This window comes from Erinaceus europaeus, chromosome 1 (assembly GCF_950295315.1).
Source record: "Erinaceus europaeus chromosome 1, mEriEur2.1, whole genome shotgun sequence".
Lineage (NCBI taxonomy): Eukaryota > Metazoa > Chordata > Mammalia > Eulipotyphla > Erinaceidae > Erinaceus > Erinaceus europaeus.
This window is the reverse complement of record NC_080162.1, coordinates 110466510-110488139: the sequence shown is the minus strand read 5'-3', so window position 1 is coordinate 110488139 and position 21630 is coordinate 110466510. Positions and strand designations below refer to the sequence as shown.

The 21630-nt window shown below is 49.6% G+C and overlaps 1 protein-coding gene across 2 annotated transcripts in view; it reads right to left on the bottom strand.

The window, feature by feature from the left end:
• Positions 1 to 21630, bottom strand: part of GNB1L (G protein subunit beta 1 like) — a 73003-nt gene that overhangs the window by 19482 nt on the left and 31891 nt on the right. Inside the window, exons 1-5 of one of the 2 annotated variants that reach the window (XM_007533932.3) lie at positions 15853 to 16066; positions 15250 to 15395; positions 14772 to 14897; positions 7944 to 8106; positions 4251 to 4349 (exon numbers count right to left, since the gene is read on the bottom strand). In XM_007533932.3, coding sequence (XP_007533994.2) covers positions 4251 to 4349; positions 7944 to 8106; positions 14772 to 14897; positions 15250 to 15395; positions 15853 to 15876 — 558 coding nt within the window. In that variant the 5' untranslated portion in view covers positions 15877 to 16066. Of the gene's footprint in view, positions 1 to 4250; positions 4350 to 7943; positions 8107 to 14771; positions 14898 to 15249; positions 15396 to 15852; positions 16067 to 21630 lie in introns of those variants that run through there. The other variant, XM_060193566.1, reaches the window with a different exon arrangement.

The window sequence follows — 21630 nt, the reverse complement described above, 5'->3', positions numbered from 1 at the left end:
TTAAAGTATCACAGAGCCAAGAGATAGCTTACCTGGTAGAGTACATACTTTTCCAGGAACAAGGACCTGAATTCAAGCCCCTGGCCACCACATGGTAGTATCATGCATAAGGGGAAGCCTCCCTCCCTAGTGGTAAAGACTGTGATAGTACCTCTCCTTTGTCTGTCTCCCTGTCTCTTACCCTTTACCTAGGGAAAAAAAAGAAAAGAAAAAAAGTACAAGAACAGTAAAACTGTGAAAACATGGATGGCAGAGGACCTAGTAGGGGTTGTATTGTTATGTGTTATGCATGTACAAACTATTGTATTTACTGTCGACTGTAAACCAATAATCCCTCCAATAAAGAAATAAAAAAAAAATAAAGAAATTAAGTTGTCATACTATTAAAAAAAAAAAAAAAAGGGCAGGGGAGATAGCATAATGGTTATGCAAACAGACTCCCATACCTGAGGTTTGATGATCCCAGGTTCAATCCCAACCCCACAGATACACTCACCACCATAAGCCAGAGCTGAGCCAGTGCTATGATTTAAAAAAAAAAAAAAAGCCAACAAAGTTTATAGAAAGAGAGAGTGCTGTACATTAAGCCAGCCCCCTTGCCAGAGACAGAAGGAAAGAAAGGAAGAAAGAAAGAGAGGGAGGGAGGGAGGGAAAGGAAGAAAGAAAGAGAGGGAGGGAGGGAAAGGAATAGGGGTCTCTGGGAGCAGTAGATTTATCCTGCAGGCCCCAACCCCCAGCAATAACCCTGGTGACAATTTAAAAAATTAAAATAAATAAAATGTTTGTGGAACTGCAAAGACAAGAAGATCAATAAAAAAAACTGTGAAAACACAAAGCTCTAGTGGCAATAAATAAATAAAACACACCACTGAGTTTGAACAAGTGCTAATGCCCTCTGCTTGGGCAGTTCCTTCTGGGCAGCCACACCTCTTCAGACAAGTCTTCCCAGAAAGTATCTGGGCCCACGGTTGAGTGAGAATCAAACGAGAATAGCCCATGATGCTCTCTCCAAATCCCAAATACTGGACTGCTGAAAAGTCATGATGTATTTTTTTTCTATGTTTTCCAAAGCAAAAATGCATCATGACTTTTTCAACAACCCAACTGAAATAGCTGTCAGTACCTGAAACCATGCCCTACCCGAGAGGCCAGCTGTGAGAACTCTGCCTGGAGCCCCTGGGTTTTGTTTCCCTTGCCTCAGTGAGCCTGAGCCTATCATCGGGCTCCCTAGGCAGCTTGCTGTTTGATGGGGAGTGGGGCTTTGGGGGCTCTTCCCATCATTGGTGGTGTGCTGCTTCTGGTCAGTCTTATAGCCCAAGCCTTTGTGGTGCCTGCTCTGTGTTCTAAGCACTTGAGTTAGTTTCAGGGACTATACATGACTGGTTTACCTGTTTGAATGCCACATGGTGACTTGAGCAGAGGCCAACCCAGCTTGCAGGGGAGGGACTTGCCCTTCAGTCACCTAGAGAACCCAAATGCTAAGGGCCAGGCCCTGTCAGTTACTGCTCCAGCCTGTGCTGCAGGTCTTTCCAGCTACTACCCTGGTTCATAGTGGATTCCAAGTGGTCGCCAAGTGACAGAAACCACAGGCAATGTAGCACTTCCATAACCAAAGATTTTGATGGCTGAGTCCTTGGTATCAAAGGACAAAGACTCACTCTGTTCTCCCCCCAGCTTCTGGGCATCATGACCTGGAGGGGTCCCCAGTAGGCAGGTTCTGCCGTGCAACAGCTTGAGGTCGGGGTGGGGCGTGGGGAGAGAGGCTGATTAGGAGAGGACATACTAGAGGGAGTATGAGGCTGAAGGGCTAGAGTTTACTCTGGGTGTTGGTGGAAAGACCTGACTCTGATCTGTCTTTGGCTGTCTTTGAGATAATCATCATAACAACATTTACACGTTTCAGAAAGAAAAAAAAAAAATCAGGCAACTCAGATTAATAAATCACAGCCTAAATCTTCAGAGATGGGGCAGGAAGAGAGGGACATTTCAAATGCATGTAGACTTTTCTTAACAGAACACTTTACATTGGATCTGTATCAACTAACAAAAACACGATTTGTCCTTCTGTCAACTGTATTAATTACCTTAACAAGTTTGTACATCCCGTTTCTACACATTTTTCTGCTGGAATTCTTACATGATTACACAATGACAGTGCTTCTAGGGAACAGAGTAAGAGCGGATATAGCTGCTGACACCCTGCCACAGGGCCTGTGAGTACCCCGCCACTGCCTGCAGCACTGCAGCCTTTTGGTGTGCTTCTTACCAGGCACCCGTCCCAGACCTGCTGGTGTCAGGGATCTTGTCATTCAGGGGATGACAGAGTCCCCAACTGCCTCAATCCCTGTCGGGCTTCCCTCTGACAGACTATAGCAGCTGGACACTGCAGCACTAGTTTATTTACTTATTCATGAAGAAAATAGGAGGAAAGAGCAAAAGGACCAGACATCACTCTGGTACATGTGCTGCCAGGGATTGAACTCAGGACCTCCTGCTTTATCTACTGTGCCACTTCCTGGACCACACAGCAGCACTAGTTTATCACCTGTGCTAAATAGTTTATCACATACACTAAATCCTACCGGGAATATTCTTGGGGGAAACCAACCCTTAAGAAAGGACAGAGTGATCCAGGAGGTGGTGCAGTGGATGAAGCACTGGACTTTTCAAGTATGAGGTCCTGAGTTCAATCCCCAGCAGCACATGTACCAGAGTGATGTCTGGTGCTTTCTCTCCTATCTTTCTCATTAATAAATATTTAAAATAATAATAATAAAAAAAAGGACAGAGATTTTCCTAGTCCCTGGAGGGACAGAAAGCATGGGGTAGGGTCCTTCAGGGTACTTGTCCCTGAGGATCCTGTTGATCATGCAGATATTTCTAAATCTCCCAAGAATTTCTCTTTCTAAGATTTACTTTTATTTATTTATTTATTTTTTCCTTATTTCCTTTTGTTGCCCTTGTTGTTTTATTGTTGTAGTTATTATTGATGTTGTTGTTGTCGTTGTTGGATAGGACAGAGAAAAATGGAGAGAGGAAGGGAAGACAGAGAGGGGGAGAGAAAGACAGACACCTGCATACCTGCTTCACCGCTTGTGAAGCAACTCCCCTGCAGGTGGGTAGCCAGGAGCTCAAACCGGGATCCTTATGCGGGTCCTTGCACTTAGCGACACCTGCCCTTAACCCGCTGCACTACCGCCCGACTCCCAGATTTACTTTCTGATTTATTATGAGGCAGAGAATGAGACAGGAAGGAGAGAGACAAAAAGAACCAGAGCATGGCTCACTTGTGATGTAAGTTGGTGCCAGGGCCTCAGGCACATAAGTTGTTGCTCTAACAGGCTGAGATATCTCTCTAGCCTGGGTCTATTCTTATCAAGAGTCTAACAAGGCAGGAATAAGTCTCTGCTGATCCCCGGCCAAGACAGGGTAGCTCTTAGTAAGTCCTGAATTGAACTGTGCTCCTGAGACAGGTGCTACTCAGTGGCTAGCATACCAGTTTTTACAATAGCAGAGATGTTTCCCATCACTCTTTCCAAAAGAACACACCAGAACATTTGCTTTAAAGGCCCTTCCCCCTCACATCACAGCAATGCAGAGGGAGAACACACAGTGCTAACCAACCTCAGAGGGAGAGGGGCCCGTAGCTAAGTGCTAAGTCCAGGAGGATCTACCAGTCCCAGCTCTGTTCTGCAGGGACTCTGCCCCCAGTGTCTGCTGCCAGCCCCAGGAGATGCCTTCAGACCCTTTCTAATCAGAAAAGAAGGAAATGGCTTTGGATCAGAAATTCTGAATGTGGCCGCAGGGAAATCCAGACTGTTAAACTCACTCCTACCTCTATAAGGCAAAGAAGTAACAAAAATTAATCCCAAGCAAAGCAGGGGCAGTGCAGGCTTGCAGGGTTAGTCAGCACTCTCTCCTAGCTCATTGCAGTGCCCCGATAGATGTGCAAAGGAGAGAAGTGCTGTCCCTGGCTGGCTCAGCTAAGCTGCTGGCCTTCCTCAACGCATCCTGGAGCCTGCAGGGGACAGCAGGTGGGCCTGCCCTGGGGCAGTTTTTAGGAGAGCTCCTCCAGCAGCAGGAGGGTGGCAGGGACCAACTGGGGACACAGAAGCTATGGAAGGAGGCATACATGGTTCTCCAGAGGGACTAATGGCTGGTTTGACAATAAACCGAATCCTGAATGGGGCATGATTCATAGCCCAGAGGGTGTGGCTGGCAGGGTGTGGTTGGCGTGCGCTGGGCCTTACCTGCCACAGCTCCAGGCACATGGGCATGCCTGGCTTGGCATCTGCCTCCGGCTTCAGGGTACACACTGACGTCTTGGATGGCATCTCCAGAATCTGAACCTGACAGTAAGAAAACAAGTTGATTTGGGCCGGCGCCAAGTCAGAGTCTGTGCTATACAAACAAGAGACTTTTAAGGCGATTAGCCAAGGCTGCTGCGAGTTTCTGTCTGCTCCCTGAAGGAACCTGGGAGCCCAGCCTCCTAATTAGGCTGCACAAGCCCATGGGCTGGGGCACTGCTGAGCCCTTGTGAAATGCAAGAGTCATTCCTTAAGTGGCCGACACATCCCTTTGCTCAACACTTGGCTGGTCAACGGCAGCATCTGACCTCTCCTGATTTTGCCCCTCCATGAACAGGAAGGAGGCTTGGCTAGCTGTGCACTGAATCAGCTCACCACTTCTACTTTCATCTTTCCTTTTTCCTGGTGTGGAATGGTACAAAGACTTATTGGGGAGGCTGGGGGGAGAACCTAGGAACCTGCCTAGGAGATGAAGACACCACATGCCACAGCCAGCTCTGGAGTCTGACTGCTCCTGGGTCATGTACCTTTACTAAGGACTTTGGCTGTGCTGTCACCTGAATGCAGGTGCAAGCCTTTTTGTGTCTGGGTTAGGGTGTGCTTGGCTGGCTCACACATGGGGCTGTTGACCTAAGGCCGACCAGGTTCTGTCCATGATGGCAAAGGCTTGAAGCATGTGTGGGCATGGAAGTGCTGCTAGGCAGAATGGGGTTCCTGGTTACAGGCATCCCTGAATACCTCAGCCCTCTAGTTCATCAAGTGGGGACAAGAGTGGCTGTTCCTACAGGACTCAGGAGAGTGGAGCCATGCTCCAGCACAAACCTTGGCAAGTACCCCTGCTAGCAGCGCTGCTGACAGAAAGCCCACCACTCTTGAGCGTGCTCCTCTGACAACTACTGGACAGTGGCTCTAGCAATAACATCACAACAGTATGCAGCCACTGTGGAGTCACTAGCAGGGAGCACCCACTGGTTTGTAAAAAAGAATTCTGAGGTCTGGAGTATCAAACAGGCAGAACCCACATCACGAAGAATGTTATTTGACACCCAAAGAAATGCAGTGACAAGAACCTGCAGTGAACCTGAGGTGTGTGGATGTGCAGGTGCTGTTGTCATGACCTCATAAGGATCAGTCTGCATCATTCCAGGTCTGCCACACAAGTACCAGTGACCAGAGCTGAGGAGTGTGGAAGCACACGAAGCCAGCATCGTGACCCAGGCCACTCAGCAAACAGCTGCTTCTGCTTCTGCAGTTGAGGAGTTCTTCCATGGCAGAGGCCAAGGCTGCGCTCTGTGGAGGGCTCCTGCCAGAAGCCCCCACAGCATCCCTGCACCAGGGGCAAGTCTGGGACCCCTGCCAGGCTGTGCATGTCCACACACTTGTACTCACACACATGCACACTGGGCACACAGTTGTCAGCTGCACTACCCTCAGACAGAAGAGAACGCAAAGTGAAATGAAGGGGAGCAGCTTTTACAGCCATGAAGTAGGAAGAGGCTTCTGGAAGCAAGTACCTGAATGCTGAAAATGCCTCAAGAGAAGCTCTCACCAAATGAAAACAAATACAAGAAAGAGAACATGATGTAAGATGCCGTGGCCCAACCACAGAGCTCAACCTACAAGTAACTCAGAAAAGCAAAGAGAAGGGAGGAGAGGGCTACCTTACCTCAATTAAAAACAAAGGACAGGGAGGCCGGGTGGTAGGCAGCAGGTTAAGCACACATGGTGAGAAGGGCAAGGATCACGGTTTGAGGCCCTGGCTCTCCACCTACAGGGTGGTCGCTTCACAAGTGGAGGTGTCTATTTTTCTCTCCCCCTCTTGATTTCTCTCTGCCCTGTCCAATAACAATAACAGGAATGGCAACAATAACAACAACAAGGGCAACAAAAATGAGAAAAGATGGCCTCCTGGAGCAGTGGATTTGTAGTGCAGGCACTGAGTCCCAGCAATAACCCTGGAGGCAAACACACACACACACACACACACACACACACACACACACACACACACACACACACAGAGGAAAGGGAAGGGAAGGGGAGGGGAGGGGAGGGGAGGGGAGGGGAGGGGAGGGGAGGGGAGGGAAGGAGCAACAGAGCAGAGGAAGAGAGAGATTGTCAGACTTCCTTCTGTTTGCTGCAGTGAGGACCATGACTCAGTTACTGGCTCACTGCTGATGACAGGAGTGAGGGCTGTATGAGCAGAGCAGAACACCCAGACCAGCGTGCTCTCCAAGGCCCAGCTGATCCCACTGAGCAGGGAAGGAAATGCTCTTCTCAGTCACAGGCTTCGAGACCCACTCCTGCACTCCTGTGCCTCTGAGTCCACGTGGCTGTCCCTGTGATGGGACAGTCGGGAGGAAAACAGAACAAACCAATTTCCTACTTCCTACACTGCTCTATGGTCAGACTTGCTAAAACAAGATGTATTCTTTCTGTCACTGTCTCAGGAGGATGTGCTGATTTCAAGATGTTGGTGGGGTGGGGAGGGGAGGTTAGAGGCAGATGGGATAGGTGGAGAGCCAGAAAAAGCAGCAGTCAGTGGACATAGTCTGCAGCCTCCATAGCCTGGCCCACTGGCTCACAGGTCAGTGAGGAATGCCCTGCCCAGCTTGTGGGTGCAGAAGACTTCTGGAGGGAGTGGGGAGCACACAAGGGCAGGAGGTAGAGCAAGGGCAAGTCTGTTCTGGCAGGAGGCGGGGGGGCAAGGGGGCAATCTGGGAAGCTCCCAGGTTTAAAGAGGAGCCACAACCAAGGAGACGAGGAGTGGCGGCCTGAGGAGCAGGACGGGCTCCAGGGCTCTGGCAGCTCCCAGGAGCACCCCACGCCCCCGACTCCCATGCTTTCCGCTGGCACTCAACTACAACCTTTGTTTCCTGAAGGAAAAATGTTTGGTTGAGGCAAGTGTGGCCACCCAGATGGCCCTTCGGGGTGGGAGCATGTCCTCCGCAGCATTGTTTGGGCACAGGCTGGCGAGCCTTTCCAGGACCCAGTCCAGACAGATTCCAGGGAAGAACATGGAAAACCGCCGTTTTCCCAGGATGTGCAAGACTCCCTCCCAGACTGGCTGCTCCAGGAAAACACAGATACTGCTGCCTGCATAGGGAAAGCTGGGAGCCAGGAAGCAGGTTAAGAAACAGCCTCAGGCAGAGGGGCTGAGTGGCCTCCAGTCAAGGCCCCTAAGAGGTTCAGGCAGAACCCTGACCTGAGTGGGAATTACTGGCTTGCCCCTGAGGCAATCTGTGGCAACACAGAGGAAGGCTTAGGCTGCCTGGCTCCTGCTGTCCCCGGAGGAAGCACACTATTCTTTTCACATTAATAAAACTTTTAACAGGTTTTTGGCAAATTGGCAAGAAAAGTGTATGTAGTTCTTAATTGGTGAGTTAAATGCAATCATGAACAAATAAATACCTGTTCCTATCTCATTATTTATGAACTGAATCTGCTTTAAGACAAATGACTCTTCTTGGGCAGGGGCCAAACCTCTGGTCCCTGCCCAGTGTTGCCTGCTGCACAGGCCTCTCAAGGTAGCAGCAGAGGACGCAGGGAACATGGAGTAGGTGCAGACAGAAGGCTCCTGCCCAAACCCCTCAGGCTCAGTAGTTAGTGGGAGGAAGCTGGGTGGGTTGTGCTCACCTCATCAGTTCCTTTCCCCGGCACAGCCAGTGTCCAGCGCTGCTGGCCCATGGCCAGGGTGGAGCCCCGGCAGAAGCCCATGCTCTCCAGGTGCACGAAGTCCACAACGGCATTCCTGCCTTCCGTCAGGTCCCACAGGCACAGCCTAAGGTCCTGGCCCTGACTACCAAAACAAAGAGGAGGGAGGACATGAGCCTCCCACTGAGCTGGTGCCCTATCCTCAATAGACACACGGCAGCACACCTTGGCCAGTTTGAAGCCAAAGATGGGAGAGGGCACTTCCCATGGAGAGACTACAGCTGCTGTGAGATCACCACGTGGGGCTGCCTCAGCTGAGGAAGGGCTTCTTGCCTGGACATTTATGGGAGGCTGCATCCAACTGGTATGGGAACCCACCTAAGAGTAAAATGACTCTCCATGAGATCAGACTCCCAGGGGAACAAGTAAATAAATAGGGCCGAGGACCCTTGTCCTTACAGAAGAACTGTGATCCAAGTAGAGCTGCGCAAAAAAAAGTAGGCAGTTTAAGGGAAACAACATCCCCAGTGAGAGCACTCCCAGTAAAACCCACAGGGGCAGGAACCATGTCTGGATGCTAAAACAAGCCAAGAAACTAAAAAGGTAAACAGTATATTAGCAGGGTCTCAAAGCCTCCCTGATCCACCCCAAATATTTAATACTACCGGTGGCTATAACATACAAATCCTTTTTTTCACCTATTTATTCACTTATTTTTATTGCCACCAGGGTTACTGCTGGGCCTTGGTGCCACCACTATGATCCACTGCTCTTGGCAGTCATTTTTTTTTTCTATTTTATTTGACAGGACAGAAAGAAACTGAGAGAGAAGGGGACATAGAAAGGAAGAAAAAGACACCTGCAGACCTGCTTCACCACATATGAAGATTCTCCCCTGTAGGTGGGGGAATGAGGGCTTAAACCCGGGTTCTTGAGCATGGTGATGTGTGCACTTAACTGGGTGCACCACTGCCTGGCCCCCTATTTATTTATTTATTTTTTCTACCTCCAGGGTTATTGCTGGAGCTCAGTGCCTGTACCATGAGTCCACTGTTCCTGGAGGCCATTTTTTTTTCCTTTTTGTTGCCCTTGTTGTTTTATCGTTGTTGTGGTCATTATTATCGTTATTATTGCTGTTGGATAGGACAGAGAGAAATTGCGAGAGATGGGGAAGACAGAGAGGGGAAGAGAAAAATAGACACCTGCAGACCTGCTTCACCGCTTGTGAAGTGACTCCCCTGCAGGTGGGGAGCTGGGGGCTCGAACCAGGATCTTTACGCCGGTCCTTGCGCTTCGCACCATAGGTGCTTAACCCGCTGCGCTACTGCCCGGTCCCCTCCTATTTATTTTTTTATCAGAGCCCTAGTCAGCTCTGGCTCACGGTGGTGCTGGAGATTGAACCTGTAACCATGAAGTATAGGCATGAAAAGTTTTTTGCATAAACCTGATGCTATCTCCCTTTGACTACAAATTATTTCACTATCCTCCCTCTCCTTTTATTTATTTCATTTTTCCCCCTCAACCAGCATACTGCTCAGTTCTGGCTTACGTTGGTGCTGGGGATTGAACCTGGAACCTCTCTCTGGTGCCTCAAGTATGAAAATCTGTTGTTCTACCAATGGTGCACCATTAATTCTTAATTCTTTGCCCCTTGAAGTTCTTTGCAGGATCCAGTGATGGGCTCACAAAGGGAAATGTCCCTGACTGCAAGAAACCTAGTGACCAAGACAATCCTCACCAGATATGAGCCCATGGAGGTCAGGGATAAGCAGATGATGGGACAAAAAGAGAGGACACCTCTCCTCTAAGGGCTTCTTTCTTTTATTTTTTTAATATTTATTTATTTATTCCTTTTTGTTGCCCTTGTTGTAGTTATTGGTGTTATTGATGTCATTGTTGTTAGATAGGACAAAGAGAAATGGAGAGAGGAGGGGAAGACAGAGAGCGGGAGAGAAAGAGAGACACCTGCAGACCTGCTTCACCAGTTGTGAAGTGACTCCCCTGCAGGTGGGGAGCCGGGGGCTCGATCCGGGATCCTTACACCAGTCCTTTGGCTTTGCGCTACCAGTGCTTAACCCACTGCACTACTGCCCAACTCCCTGAGGGCTTCTTTCTAAATGCCCCTCAATTTAGTCTTGAAAAAGCATGAAGCAAACTCAAGACAAGGGGTATTCTAGGAAACTCCTGATCAGTCCATTCCTCCCAGGGTGGAGGTCAGAAAAAACAAGGTCATAGATGTGAGCACTAAACAGAGGGAACTGAGGAGAGCAGAGAATCTGGTGGAACCCGGAGCAGAAGGAGCAGCAGGAGAGATCAGAGAACCAACATGAGGCTCAGTGTTAGTTTTCGGTGCTGTACTAGTGTCATGACAGACCTGTCCTGTCACTAGTGATGCCAGACCCAGAGAACCCAGGGCTATGCACATGACTCCCATGGCTGACCCAGAGCAACACAACCCCAGTGCCAACTGGGAAAAACTTACACACTTCAGACCCCACTCACTCACTTCATGTGCACGTATACACTTCAAGCACGCGCACACACACACACCCCTTTGTGTTTGTCTTTCAAATCTCATGCGTTTATGCTGATGCCCCTTTTAAATGTTTCTTTTTTATATTTTATTTATTTTATTTTAATGAGAGTGAAGAGGGAAGAGAGGGAGGAAGGTAGGGAGGAAGGATGGAGCACTACTCATCTCTGGCTTATGGTGATGCTAGGGATTCAACTGAGGAGTCTCAGGCATAAGAGTCTTTTGCATGACCACTACACTGCCTCCCCAGCTCTATGCTGATGTCCTAAGGATTCTTACCCCTTTCTCAAATTTATAATTCCCTTCTCTGACTGTGGCTCCTATTTTCCTCAAGGTATTTACCAAAATAGCTTATCAACTCTGTGAGATGCAATGAATCTTCCAACCCCTGGCCACCTCAGAGACCCTGCCTCCATCACCCTGCTCCTCTGGATACTATGTTGCCAACAACTCTGCCCAGCAAACCCTTCTGCCCACCCCACCATCTCACCTGCCAATGCTCCTAGACTTGAGAAAGGAGGGCGGGAAAGACAGGATCACTAAGGATCCATATGGAAACAGGTAACTCTTGTCTACACCAACAGTCACTCCCAGATGAAGTGTGCACTAAAATGAACAGGAGATCCAGGAAGGCTCTCCAGAGCTGGTCCTTTGCAAGAAACACCAGTCATAAAAACAAAGACAGCAGATGTGATTCCATTAAAATGAATACCTTCTTCTCACCAGAGACGCCATTAAAAGAGTAGAGATTTCTTTTTTTAATATTTATTTATTTCCTTTTGTTGCCCTTGTTGTTTTATTGTTGTTGTTATTGGTGTCGTCATTGTTGAGTAGGACAGAGAGAAATGGCGAGAGGAGGGGAAGACAGAGAGGGGGAAAGATAGACACCTGCAGACCTACTTCACCAACTGTGAAGCAACTCCCCTGCAAGTGGGGAGCTGGGGGCTCGAACTGGGATCCTTGTGCTTTGCACCACCTGTGCTTAACCCACTGCGCTACCACCCGACTCCCAAGAGTAGAGATTTCAAGCAGGAGGCTTGTTATCCCCTAAGCCTAGGCGTCTGGGTATAGGCATGAGCTGCAGACACATGTGCACCAGGAGAACTATACCATTCCTAAGCTTCATTCATTAACAGTCCCCAGTGGGAAAAAAAATCTCAATTTTACCAAGAGTAGAATGGAAAGAAACCTAGCTGCACATTTAGAGCAATCTCGCATAGAAAACCCCACTCAAACACCTGCAGTTCTCTGGTCCTCAACAAGGTAAACTGAGTGGAAGAATCAGTTGTAAAAGGAGCTGCTCAACAAGGCTCCATATTTGTAAATTAAGTAAAAGACAGACAAAGCAAGTCTATGGAGACACATATTCCGAAAGGGGCCAGGCAGTGGTACACCTGGTAGAGCACATGCATTACCATGAACAAGCCCCGGGTCCCAATAGGGACTTAAGAGTTACATAGGCTCCAGCACTAAATATAAATATGTATTTACATATGGGCCCTGGAGCAGGTGGATGGAGGTATATAGTTAATTTTAGCCACATATTTTTTTTTTGTAAGAATGGGAGCTACTCCCTGCCCTAATCCAACTTTCTAGCCCTTTTCTCTACTCTGATACCATTCTCTCTGACAATATTCTCATCCAACCTCAGGCTAGCCACCAAACTCAAGCAAAACTACTATAGTTGTATGCCCCCCCCAGCATGCCTAAAATGGTTCTCCCAGCTTTCTTCTCCCCTAAAATCCCTAATCTCATCAGCTCTAATCCTACTTTTTGGTTCCTGTTCATTAACCATCTTGTCTCAACTTAGGTCATGCCACCTTCCAGACACCAAGTTACAGATGCTACCATGACTGCACCCCGACTTCTCTGGGCAGATAACCTCAACAATGTGTCCTGGACCCTCGCATCTCCAGAGCTCTGTGCCACTAGGGAGAGATAGAAACAGGGTGGGGGTATGGATCGACCTGTCAACACCCATGCTCACCATGGAGAAGCAGCTACAGAAGCCAGAACTCCTACTACCTTCTGCTCCCCATAAACAACCTTGATTCATATTCCCAGTGGGGGTGAAGTGATAGGATGAAGATAAGAGGACTCTGCACTGTGGCTCTATCAGCACCCAGAGAGAGAAGGAGAAGGAGAAGGAGAGGGACATGTGGATGTAGCTACAATGTTATGAGTGGCTTAGAGGAGAAGAGAGGATTGAATCAGGAAAAGAAGGGGCAACTAGGTATAAATGTGGACAGGTAGTTGTAGAGAAGATGGTTGGCCAATATTTACAACTTTAGGGGAACTGTGGTGGATTGCAGTGGAGAGAGGAAGATTCAGAACTCTGGTGGTAGGAATGGTGTGGATTCAAACCCCTGTGGACATGTAATTCTGTAATATAAAAATATAGAAAAAAAAAGTGGTCCGGGAGGTGGCACAGTGATAAAGCTTTGGACTCTCAAGCATGAGGTCCCAAGTTTGATCCCCGGCAGCACATGTGCCAAAGTAATGTCTGGTTCTTTCTCTCTCCTCCTATCTTTCTCATAAATAAATAAAATCTTTAAGAAAAAAATACAAAACAAACAAAAAAAATAAAAGTAAAAAACAAGCCCCTGGTCCTCAGATGCAGGAGAGAAGCTTCACCAGTGGTAAAGCAATACTACAGGTGTCTTTCTGCCTCTATTTCCCCTTCCCTCTTAATTTCTCTGTCTTTATCAAGAAAAGGAAAAAGGAGGAAAAAGGGAAAAAAAATAAAAGAAGAAAATAGCCAACAGGTGTAGTGGATTCACCCCCATAGGTTCTAAACTCTAGCAATAAACCTGACAGCCAAAGAAAAGAGGAGAGGGGAAGGAAGGAGAGAGGGGGGAGGAGACGGGAGGGGAGGCAAGGTGGAGCGAAAACAAGGCTTGGGTGTCTGACTTCCTAGGATGAGAAGGGGCAAACATTGCCTCTGTGAATGTGAATGGTGGGCATGTGGGGCCTCTGGGGCTGGCAGTACCTGCTTTCTGCCTGGGAATGGTGATGCAGTTCCTGCCTCTATGAGAATACAGTGGCCTGTAAACTTGTTCTGTGCTCTCTTCTGTACATATGTTCTATCACACAATAAACACGGTAGAGAACAAACTTGCCCAGCGGTAGTCAGAGGACACAGGTGCACCCTTGGCGTGTGGGAGGGGGTTGGAGAGGCCCCCTGCTCTGCTCTGTCTGCAGAGCAGCCCCTGGGCTGCCCACTCCCCATGCATAGTCTGGCAGTGACTGGGCCCCTGACTCCCAGTCCTTCAGCCTCCAGACTCCCCTTGACATGAAAGTACACCTTGCCCTCTCAAGAGACACTTAGGAAACACTGGGCTCCCAAACACAGCTGGGTGCATGGCCTCTCCTGCAACATAAACGCACCTGGGCATTCCAAGCACCTGAATGGTCTGCGATGCAGACCTCCTGACCTGAGGGGCCCTGCCTGGGGTGTTGCTGTAGCCTTGATATCAAACATTAGCTCACAGGCCACCCTGTGCACCTGCCTCTCACTCATCTCTCAAGAGTGGTGCAGCCCTGGAGATGGGCTTGGAGGACCCAAGACTGCCAGTTAGGAGATCCTGCAGGACCCATGTCTTGGGTGAACATTTCTCCAAGGGTAAAATGTACAAGAACAGCTCCCAGGACTGCAGCGCACCCAGTTAAACAAACATATTACTAAGTACAAGGATCCCTGCAAGGATACAAGTTTGAGTCCCACTTGCAGGGGAGACGCTTCACAAGCAGTGAAACAGGTCTGCAGGTGTCTATCTCTCACCCTTTCAAGTTTCCCCTCCTCTCTCAATTTCTCTTTGTCCTATTCAATAAAACGGGGGGGTGGGGGTGGCCGCCAGGAGTAGTGGGTGCCAGCACTGGGCCCCAGAGATAACCCCGAGGTCAAAACCAAAACCAAACAAAGCAAAGAGCAGCTTCAGAGGCAAATGGCTGAATGGAATATCTGGACATGACCTACTCTCAGGGGAGAAACAAAACCACATGGAGGGGCTCCCACACAAGGGGGCAGGAAGGAGAGCGCCTGTGCCATCTTGGCAGGAAGAAGGCAAGGCCCGCCAAAGGTAGGTGGTCCTCAGGATGACCACAAGAGCTATCTTGTATGCTCAGCACCTTGTTCTTTTAGTACAGAGGTCACAAGAGGCTATGATGACTAGCAACCAGCATGACTGGGGTGATCGGAAGAGTCTCCAGTGGAGAATGCTTAACCCCACCCAAGGATACAATGTGGCTCCCGTGGGGCCACATTCCCTATCACCCACCTGAGAAGCTGGTGCCCCTGGGGCAGTGTCTGCAGCCAGGTCACACACTGGCCCCCATGGTTGTCCAGGGTGGTGAGCACTCTCCGTGTCTGCAGGCTCCAGATGTGTACCAGCCCATTCTGGGACCTGTTCAGATGTGCCAGGGCAGGGTCAGAAGGGAGCCAATGTTCCTACAATCTCGGTGGGTCTGCCCCCCAGACCACACTGCTGGGGCGAGGGGCTTTAGACAACTCTGCAGATGAGCAGAGTGAAGTGACAGCCCTCTCCTCATGAGAGCTTGCTCTCTGATGAAGGCAGGAGGGCCACTGACAGGGCAAACTGGACAGCACCCAAAGAGAGTGTGCCTTTGTCCCCCAGACCCAAGGAGAAAGCATGCCCAGACTGGGGGGGGGGGGAGCTTTCTAGGACCATGAGACTCACTGTGAGCCTCCCCTCCTCATGCTAGCCCCAGCTACTGAATCCTGTAGCAGCTACTCACCCTGAGAAGAGGAGTGGGCATCCCTGCCCCTGGGCTCCTGAGTGGAAATGCAGCGCATGCACCGCTGACTGAGTGCCTCGGAGGACAAACTGTGGGTCTGGAGATGGAGGCGGTGGGGCTGCCATGCTGGGAAGAGGTGCCGTCACCTGGGAACCACAAGGGAGGCTGTGTGAATGAGCCACCTGTCCCCTTTGGGAAGGTGGCAGGGCCCTCACTGGGCACTGCCCACCACTCTTCCACTCTGCCACTAGGTTCCTGCCCCCTCTATGCCCAAACTGCACCATCCCTGGGCAGTGCCTACACACTCCCTTGGCCAGCCTTACCCACACACCCTGTGCAGAGCCCTCCGCTATCCTCCAGGGCATCCTGCCCCCCACCAGCTGAGCCCTCTATTGGCTCAGCCTCACCGCTCACCCTGGGCAGGCTGCTCACATCTGGAGTGGCCAAACTGCCCTCTGCTCCTGTCTCACTCCAGCTCTCCCTTGGGAAGCCCCTCCTGACTAGCCCTCCCAGCACACTCAGCCTCCCCAGCTTCCCCTCCCAGCACCCCAAACTCTCTCCTCTTTGCAAGGTCAAAACGAGGTGCTGGGACACACTACCCACCTCTGTCCTTTGGGTGTGTTCCATCCAGACCCCAGACCCAGCACCCAGTGACAGGTGCCAAGTTGCTACTCAGAAAGAGCATGCTGAATGGACAGATCAACGGACAGGCAAGAGGTAGCTGAGGTCCTCTGGGGCCAGGTGAGAACAGGGCCTGACTATGTGCAGTAAAGGCTGCTGCAGGGGGCCCAGTCTGCACATTCTAGTTGTCACAGCCACCTTTTAAGGGAACACCCCTGTATAGAGGAGAGGGAAGGGCCAAGCAAGAAATAGCCTAATAAGGTGTGCCAGCCCCCTCGGGCTCAGGCTTGGACCAGCTCATGCAGGCTGGGGCTGTCAGAGCAGCAGTGTGAGGGGAAGGGACAGGGGACTGAGCCACTTTACTGCTCCTCCAGTGAGAAGGCTGCTATCACAGGTTAACAGCCCCTTCCTCATCTGGGTTGTGGGTCTGCTGGAACCCACCCACCACACTTTGCTAGGTCTAACAACTCCACCTTGCAGAGTCCCAGGAGAGCCAGTACCACCTCAGTCCCTCGGGTGGCCAGGAACTCAATGGTGCTGTGAAGGCCCACACCCAAAAAGGACAGCCAGGGACACAGCTGTCTGCCTGAAGACACCAGAATAGGCTGAGGGCAGAGGGAAGGGACAGACAGCTAGGAAGTCACCTGAAAAGTCAGGGGGGGGTTTTGGGTTTTTTATTTTGCCTCCAGGGTTATTGCTGGGGTTCGATGCCTGCACTACGAATTCATTGCTCCTGGAGGCCATTTTTCCCATTTTGTTGCCCTTGTTGTTGTCATTATTGTTGTCATCACTGTTCTTGCTGTTGGTCAGGACAGAGAGAAATCAAGAGAGGAGGAGAGACAGAGAGAGGGAGAGAAAGCTAGACACCTGCAGACTTGCTTCACCACCTCTGAAGCGAACCCCCTGCAGGTGGGGACTTGAAACGGGATCCTTATGCTGGTACTTGTGCTTCATGCCATGTGCGCTTAACCCACCGTACTACTGCCCGACCCCCATGATGCATTTTTGCACAGAAAAATATGTCATGAGGGTGGCAACAGATAGCATAATGGTTATGTAGAGTCTCTCATGCCTGAGGCTCCGAAGTTCCGGGTTCAATCCCCTGCACCACCATATGCCAGAGCTGAGCTGTGGTATCTCTCTCTCCCTCTCTCCCCCTCTCCCAATGTCTGTCTGGCACTAAGATATATTTTTTAAAATACCAAATAAACAAACAGAAAAAAAAAACGAGGAGAAGCCTGCTTCTCCAGGAGGGAAAGCCTTGTTGAAAGGCTGATACTAGGGGTTGGAGGACATCGCAGGTGACAGGCAGAGGCCTACACAGGAGGGACAGCTGGCAGAGCCCACAGGCACAGGTACAAGCAGACACAGCAGCATGAGAGGCTGGGGGCTTCTTAAGCAGGCAACCAAAGCCTCTAAGGGATCCTTAATCATCAAGCCCACACCTGCCTTTTTAAGTTTTCTGTTTCCCTGTTTATTCATCTCTTTTCATCCATCCTTCCCCATCACCCTCAAAAGACAGCCAAGAGCAGTTAAACTGGAATAAAAGGTTTAAAACACCTAAGAAACGTCACTGTCAAGGCAAGCAGTGACAAGGCAAGCCAGGGGCATGCACTTCAGTCACCAAGATAACAGAGAGAGGACACAGCTGCAGCCTGGAGACCACAAGTGCCTGTGCTGGGAGACACATGGAACAGGTAAGCCACCCAGAGAGGCCATTAAATGGCTGCTCCCAGGTAGACCAGCTTGTAGACAGGCTCACAGGAGTAGCTGCTGGGCCTTCAGAAGTCACTTCCTGCATTTCTGTGCCTTGAGCAAGGACAGTTGGCAGATGAGAGCACAGGGCTGCAGTAAGCCAGGTCTGGAGAAACCTAAGAATGCAACCTCCAGCAAAGCACCTCAATCCTGCAGAAGAGCACCAGCTCAGGATGGGAGAGGTATCCTGCCCCCTCCACCCGGGTTCCAGGCCTGACGGCCCATCTCCACAGAAACTTCAGCCACACATTCTGACACTCACGTTTATGCACACACATGCACATGCCCATGCAAGACCTCAAACTCTCACCTGTGAATGCACATATGTCCAGGTACCTACATTTGTTCGTGCACACATATAAATAAGCACATGCTTAGGGGCACATACAAGCACACCACACACATGCATATGGTTTCCCACAAGCGGCATGGGGGCCTTGGGCAGTACCAGTTGAAGCCTAGCCCACACACACCATCTGCCTGAGGCCTGCCGGGAGCTTCCAGAACCTCACTGGCACAAGGCTCCCTCTAAGGTGATGAAATCGAGTTCTCCTCTATTGTTTCCCCAGAATGGCAGGGAACAATTCCGTCACGTTACAACAACCAAAATGCTCAGGCCAAAATGATGCATCGGCAATTAAGGCCTCCATCATTTCAAGCAATTAAAATAAACGCTTTATTTGAAAACTAATTAATTCTAGCTACATATTTTTCCCATGACAATATCCTATGGTTACTTGATTTATGACATCTAATTATTCTCTATTAATCTAATTGAGAATAATCTCATTATCCTATCTCCCCTGGCACCGGGCCGCCCCGAGCAGAGGCTGCAGCCCCTTGCGCAAGGCCAATGCGAGATAGCAGCCGCCCGCCGCCGCCGCCTTGCTACCCTGCTCTATCACTTGTCTTTTCCTCCCAGAGGGGAAGGGAACATGAAACTCAATCCACAGAGCACAGCTTCGAATCCTGCCAGTTTTTCTAGGTGTCAAACTGAGATATATTCTCTTAAAAATTCAAGGGAAAGACAACCTGACATAATTTTCAGTACTCACACAACTTTCCCAACTGAGGCTACAAAATCCTTCCAAAGCTTCCCAGGCCCTCAGCCCAAACAGGGATGAGTGTCCCCTCTACCACACTTCAACAGCTCCTCAAGCCTCAGGCTGTCCCACCTGGCCGAAGACTGAGGTCTTCCTCCAGGTGTGGGGAGCAGCAGACAGGCCCCAGACTTCACCTAGCACTCACCCTCCCACAAACACACCCCAGCAATGTTACCACTGCCTCCAGCCCACCCAGGACTTGCCTGGTTGAATGTAAATGTGAAAATGCAAGAACATGGAGCTGGGCAGCGGCACACTCAGGCCATGTGCAAATAACACCATGCACAAGGAGGACCCAGGTTCAAGCCAGCCCCATTCTCCACCTGCAGAGGGGACACTTCATGAGTGATGAATCAGGTTTACAGGTGTCCAAATTTCTCTCACTGTCTGTCTCCATTTCCCCTCCCCTCTCAATTTCTCTCTGTCCTGTCAAATAAAGAAAAGAAAAAAAAAAAGAAAGAAAGAAAAATTGAGGGTGGGGGTAGATTGCATAATGGTTATGGAAACAGGCTCTCCTGCCTGAAGCTCCAAAGTCCCAGGTTCAATCCCCTGCACCACCATAAGCAAGAGCTGAGCAGTACTCTGGTAAAAAAGAAAAAAAAATTTGAAAAATAGGGCACATGGAATGGTGGGAGAGCCTCAACTGCCCCACCTTACCAGTGTACAGACCAGCGCCAGCAGCTCCACAAGGCACTGGGGCATTCCATAACCAAGCACTGACTAGAGAAGCACTGCTCTCTAGCAAGACAGATGTCCTAGTTGGCCCTCCTCTAAAAATGCTCATTAAAAACATACACAAATATTTAACCCATCACTAAACAGGTCAGAAAAAGAATAACTGAGGGGCCAGATGGTGGCGCACCTGGTTAAGTACTCACATTACAGTGAGCAAGGACCCAGGTTCAAGCCCCTGGTCCCCACCTGCAGGGGGGGAAGCTTCACAAGTGGTGGAGCAGGACTGCAAGTATCTCTCTGTCTCCTTCCCTCTCTATATTCCCCCACTCTCTCAATTTCTCTCTTTCTCTATCCAGTAATAAATAAAACAATTTTTAGAAAGGACTGGGGAGAGAACATAGTGGTTATGCAAACAAATTCTCATGCTTGAGGCTCTACGGTTCCAAGTTCAATCCCCTGCACGACCATAAATCAGAGTTGAGCAGTGCTCTGGTAAAATAAATAAGTAAAAATTTAAAAAGAAGGGGGTTGCAGGGAGTCGGGCAGTAGCATAGCAGCTTAAGTGCATGTAGCACAAAGTGCAAGGACCAGCATAAGGATTCAAGTTTGAGCCCCCGGCTCCCCACCTGCAAGGGGGTCACTTCACAAGTGGTGAAGCAGGTCTGCAGGTGTCTATCTTTCTCTCCCCCTCTGTCTTCCCCTCCTCTCTCCATTTCTCTCTGTCTTACCTAAGAAGGATGACATCAATAACAATAATAACTGTAACAATAAAACAAGGGCAACCAAAGGGAAAATAAATAAATAAATATTTTTTTAAAAGAAGGAGGAGGAGGAGGAAGTTGGGCGGTAGCACAGCGGGCTAAGCGCACATGGTGCGAAGCGCAAGGACTGGCACAAGGATCCTGGCTCGAGCCCCCCACTCCCCCCCTGCAAGGGAGTTGCTTCATAGGCAGTGAAGCAGGTCTGCAGATGTCTGTCTTTCTCTCCCTCACTCTGTCTTCCCCTCCTCTCTCCATCTTCTCTCTGTCCTATCCAACAACAATAATAATAGCCACCACAACAATAAAACAACAAAGGCAACAAAAGGTGAAAAAAGATAATAAATAAATAAATAAATAGCCTGAAACCTTCAAAGGCCAAATATTAGTGAAAACTCAAACCTAGTGAGGTGCGTGGAGCTGCAGCTGGCACCTTTCCTTAGGGCATGTACCACCTTTCCTTAGGGCATGTAACTTGGACTTCTGGCACTTGAAACCTGAGCGAATGAAAGACAAAACACAGTACCCTTCCAAGCGGGGCCATCTCCTAGAGGTGTCCCTAGAAAAGAAGAGACCCCACAGGGCTCAATGCTGTGATAGGATAGAGCCAACACCCAGGTCTCAATGTTAACTCACACTGCCCTGAGAGAACCCCAGAACTGAAGGCTACGAAGGCATTCTTACTAAGAAACCACCTTCAATGCAGCCCTATATCATTTCTTCTCCAAAACAGAAGATTCCGGGTGCATCTGGGTGACAAGTCTAGCAGATGGAGACTTGTCTCAAGTGGCCTCCCCCAGGGCTCTGTTCTGGCTCCTACGCTATTTAATATTTACATCAATGACCTCCCAGAAACTTCTTCAAGGAAGTTCATCTATGCTGATGACATCTGCTGTGCAACTCAGGCATCAAAGTTCGACATCCTCGAGGAAACACTCACGAAAGACATATCTCTGATATCTGATTACTGTAAAAAATGGCGACTAATTCCTAGCACTGCTAAAACGGTATCATCTGTTTTCCATCTACACCATGCCTCGGCCTCACGTGAGCTTAATGTGCAGTTTGGCGATACGAGAATCCGACATGAAGCCCAGCCAGTCTATCTTGGCGTTACTCTCGATCGCACTCTGTCATTTCACAAACATCTCACAAAAACTGCAGCAAAGGTGGGCGCGAGGAATAACATCATCGCAAGACTGGCCAGCTCCTCATGGGGCGCGAGCGCTTCCACACTACGATCATCATCTCTGGCATTATGCTATTCCACTGCAGAATACTGTGCCCCAGTATGGTTCCGTAGCCCCCATGTCCACTTTGTCGATTCCAAATTATATTCCTCCATGAGGATAATTTCTGGAACCATCCGTTCCACCCCAGTTCCATGGCTGCCAGTTCTTAGCAACATCGCCCCGCCAGATATTCGTCGGGATGCGGCATCATCTAAGTTCATTTCCCACGTCTATGCT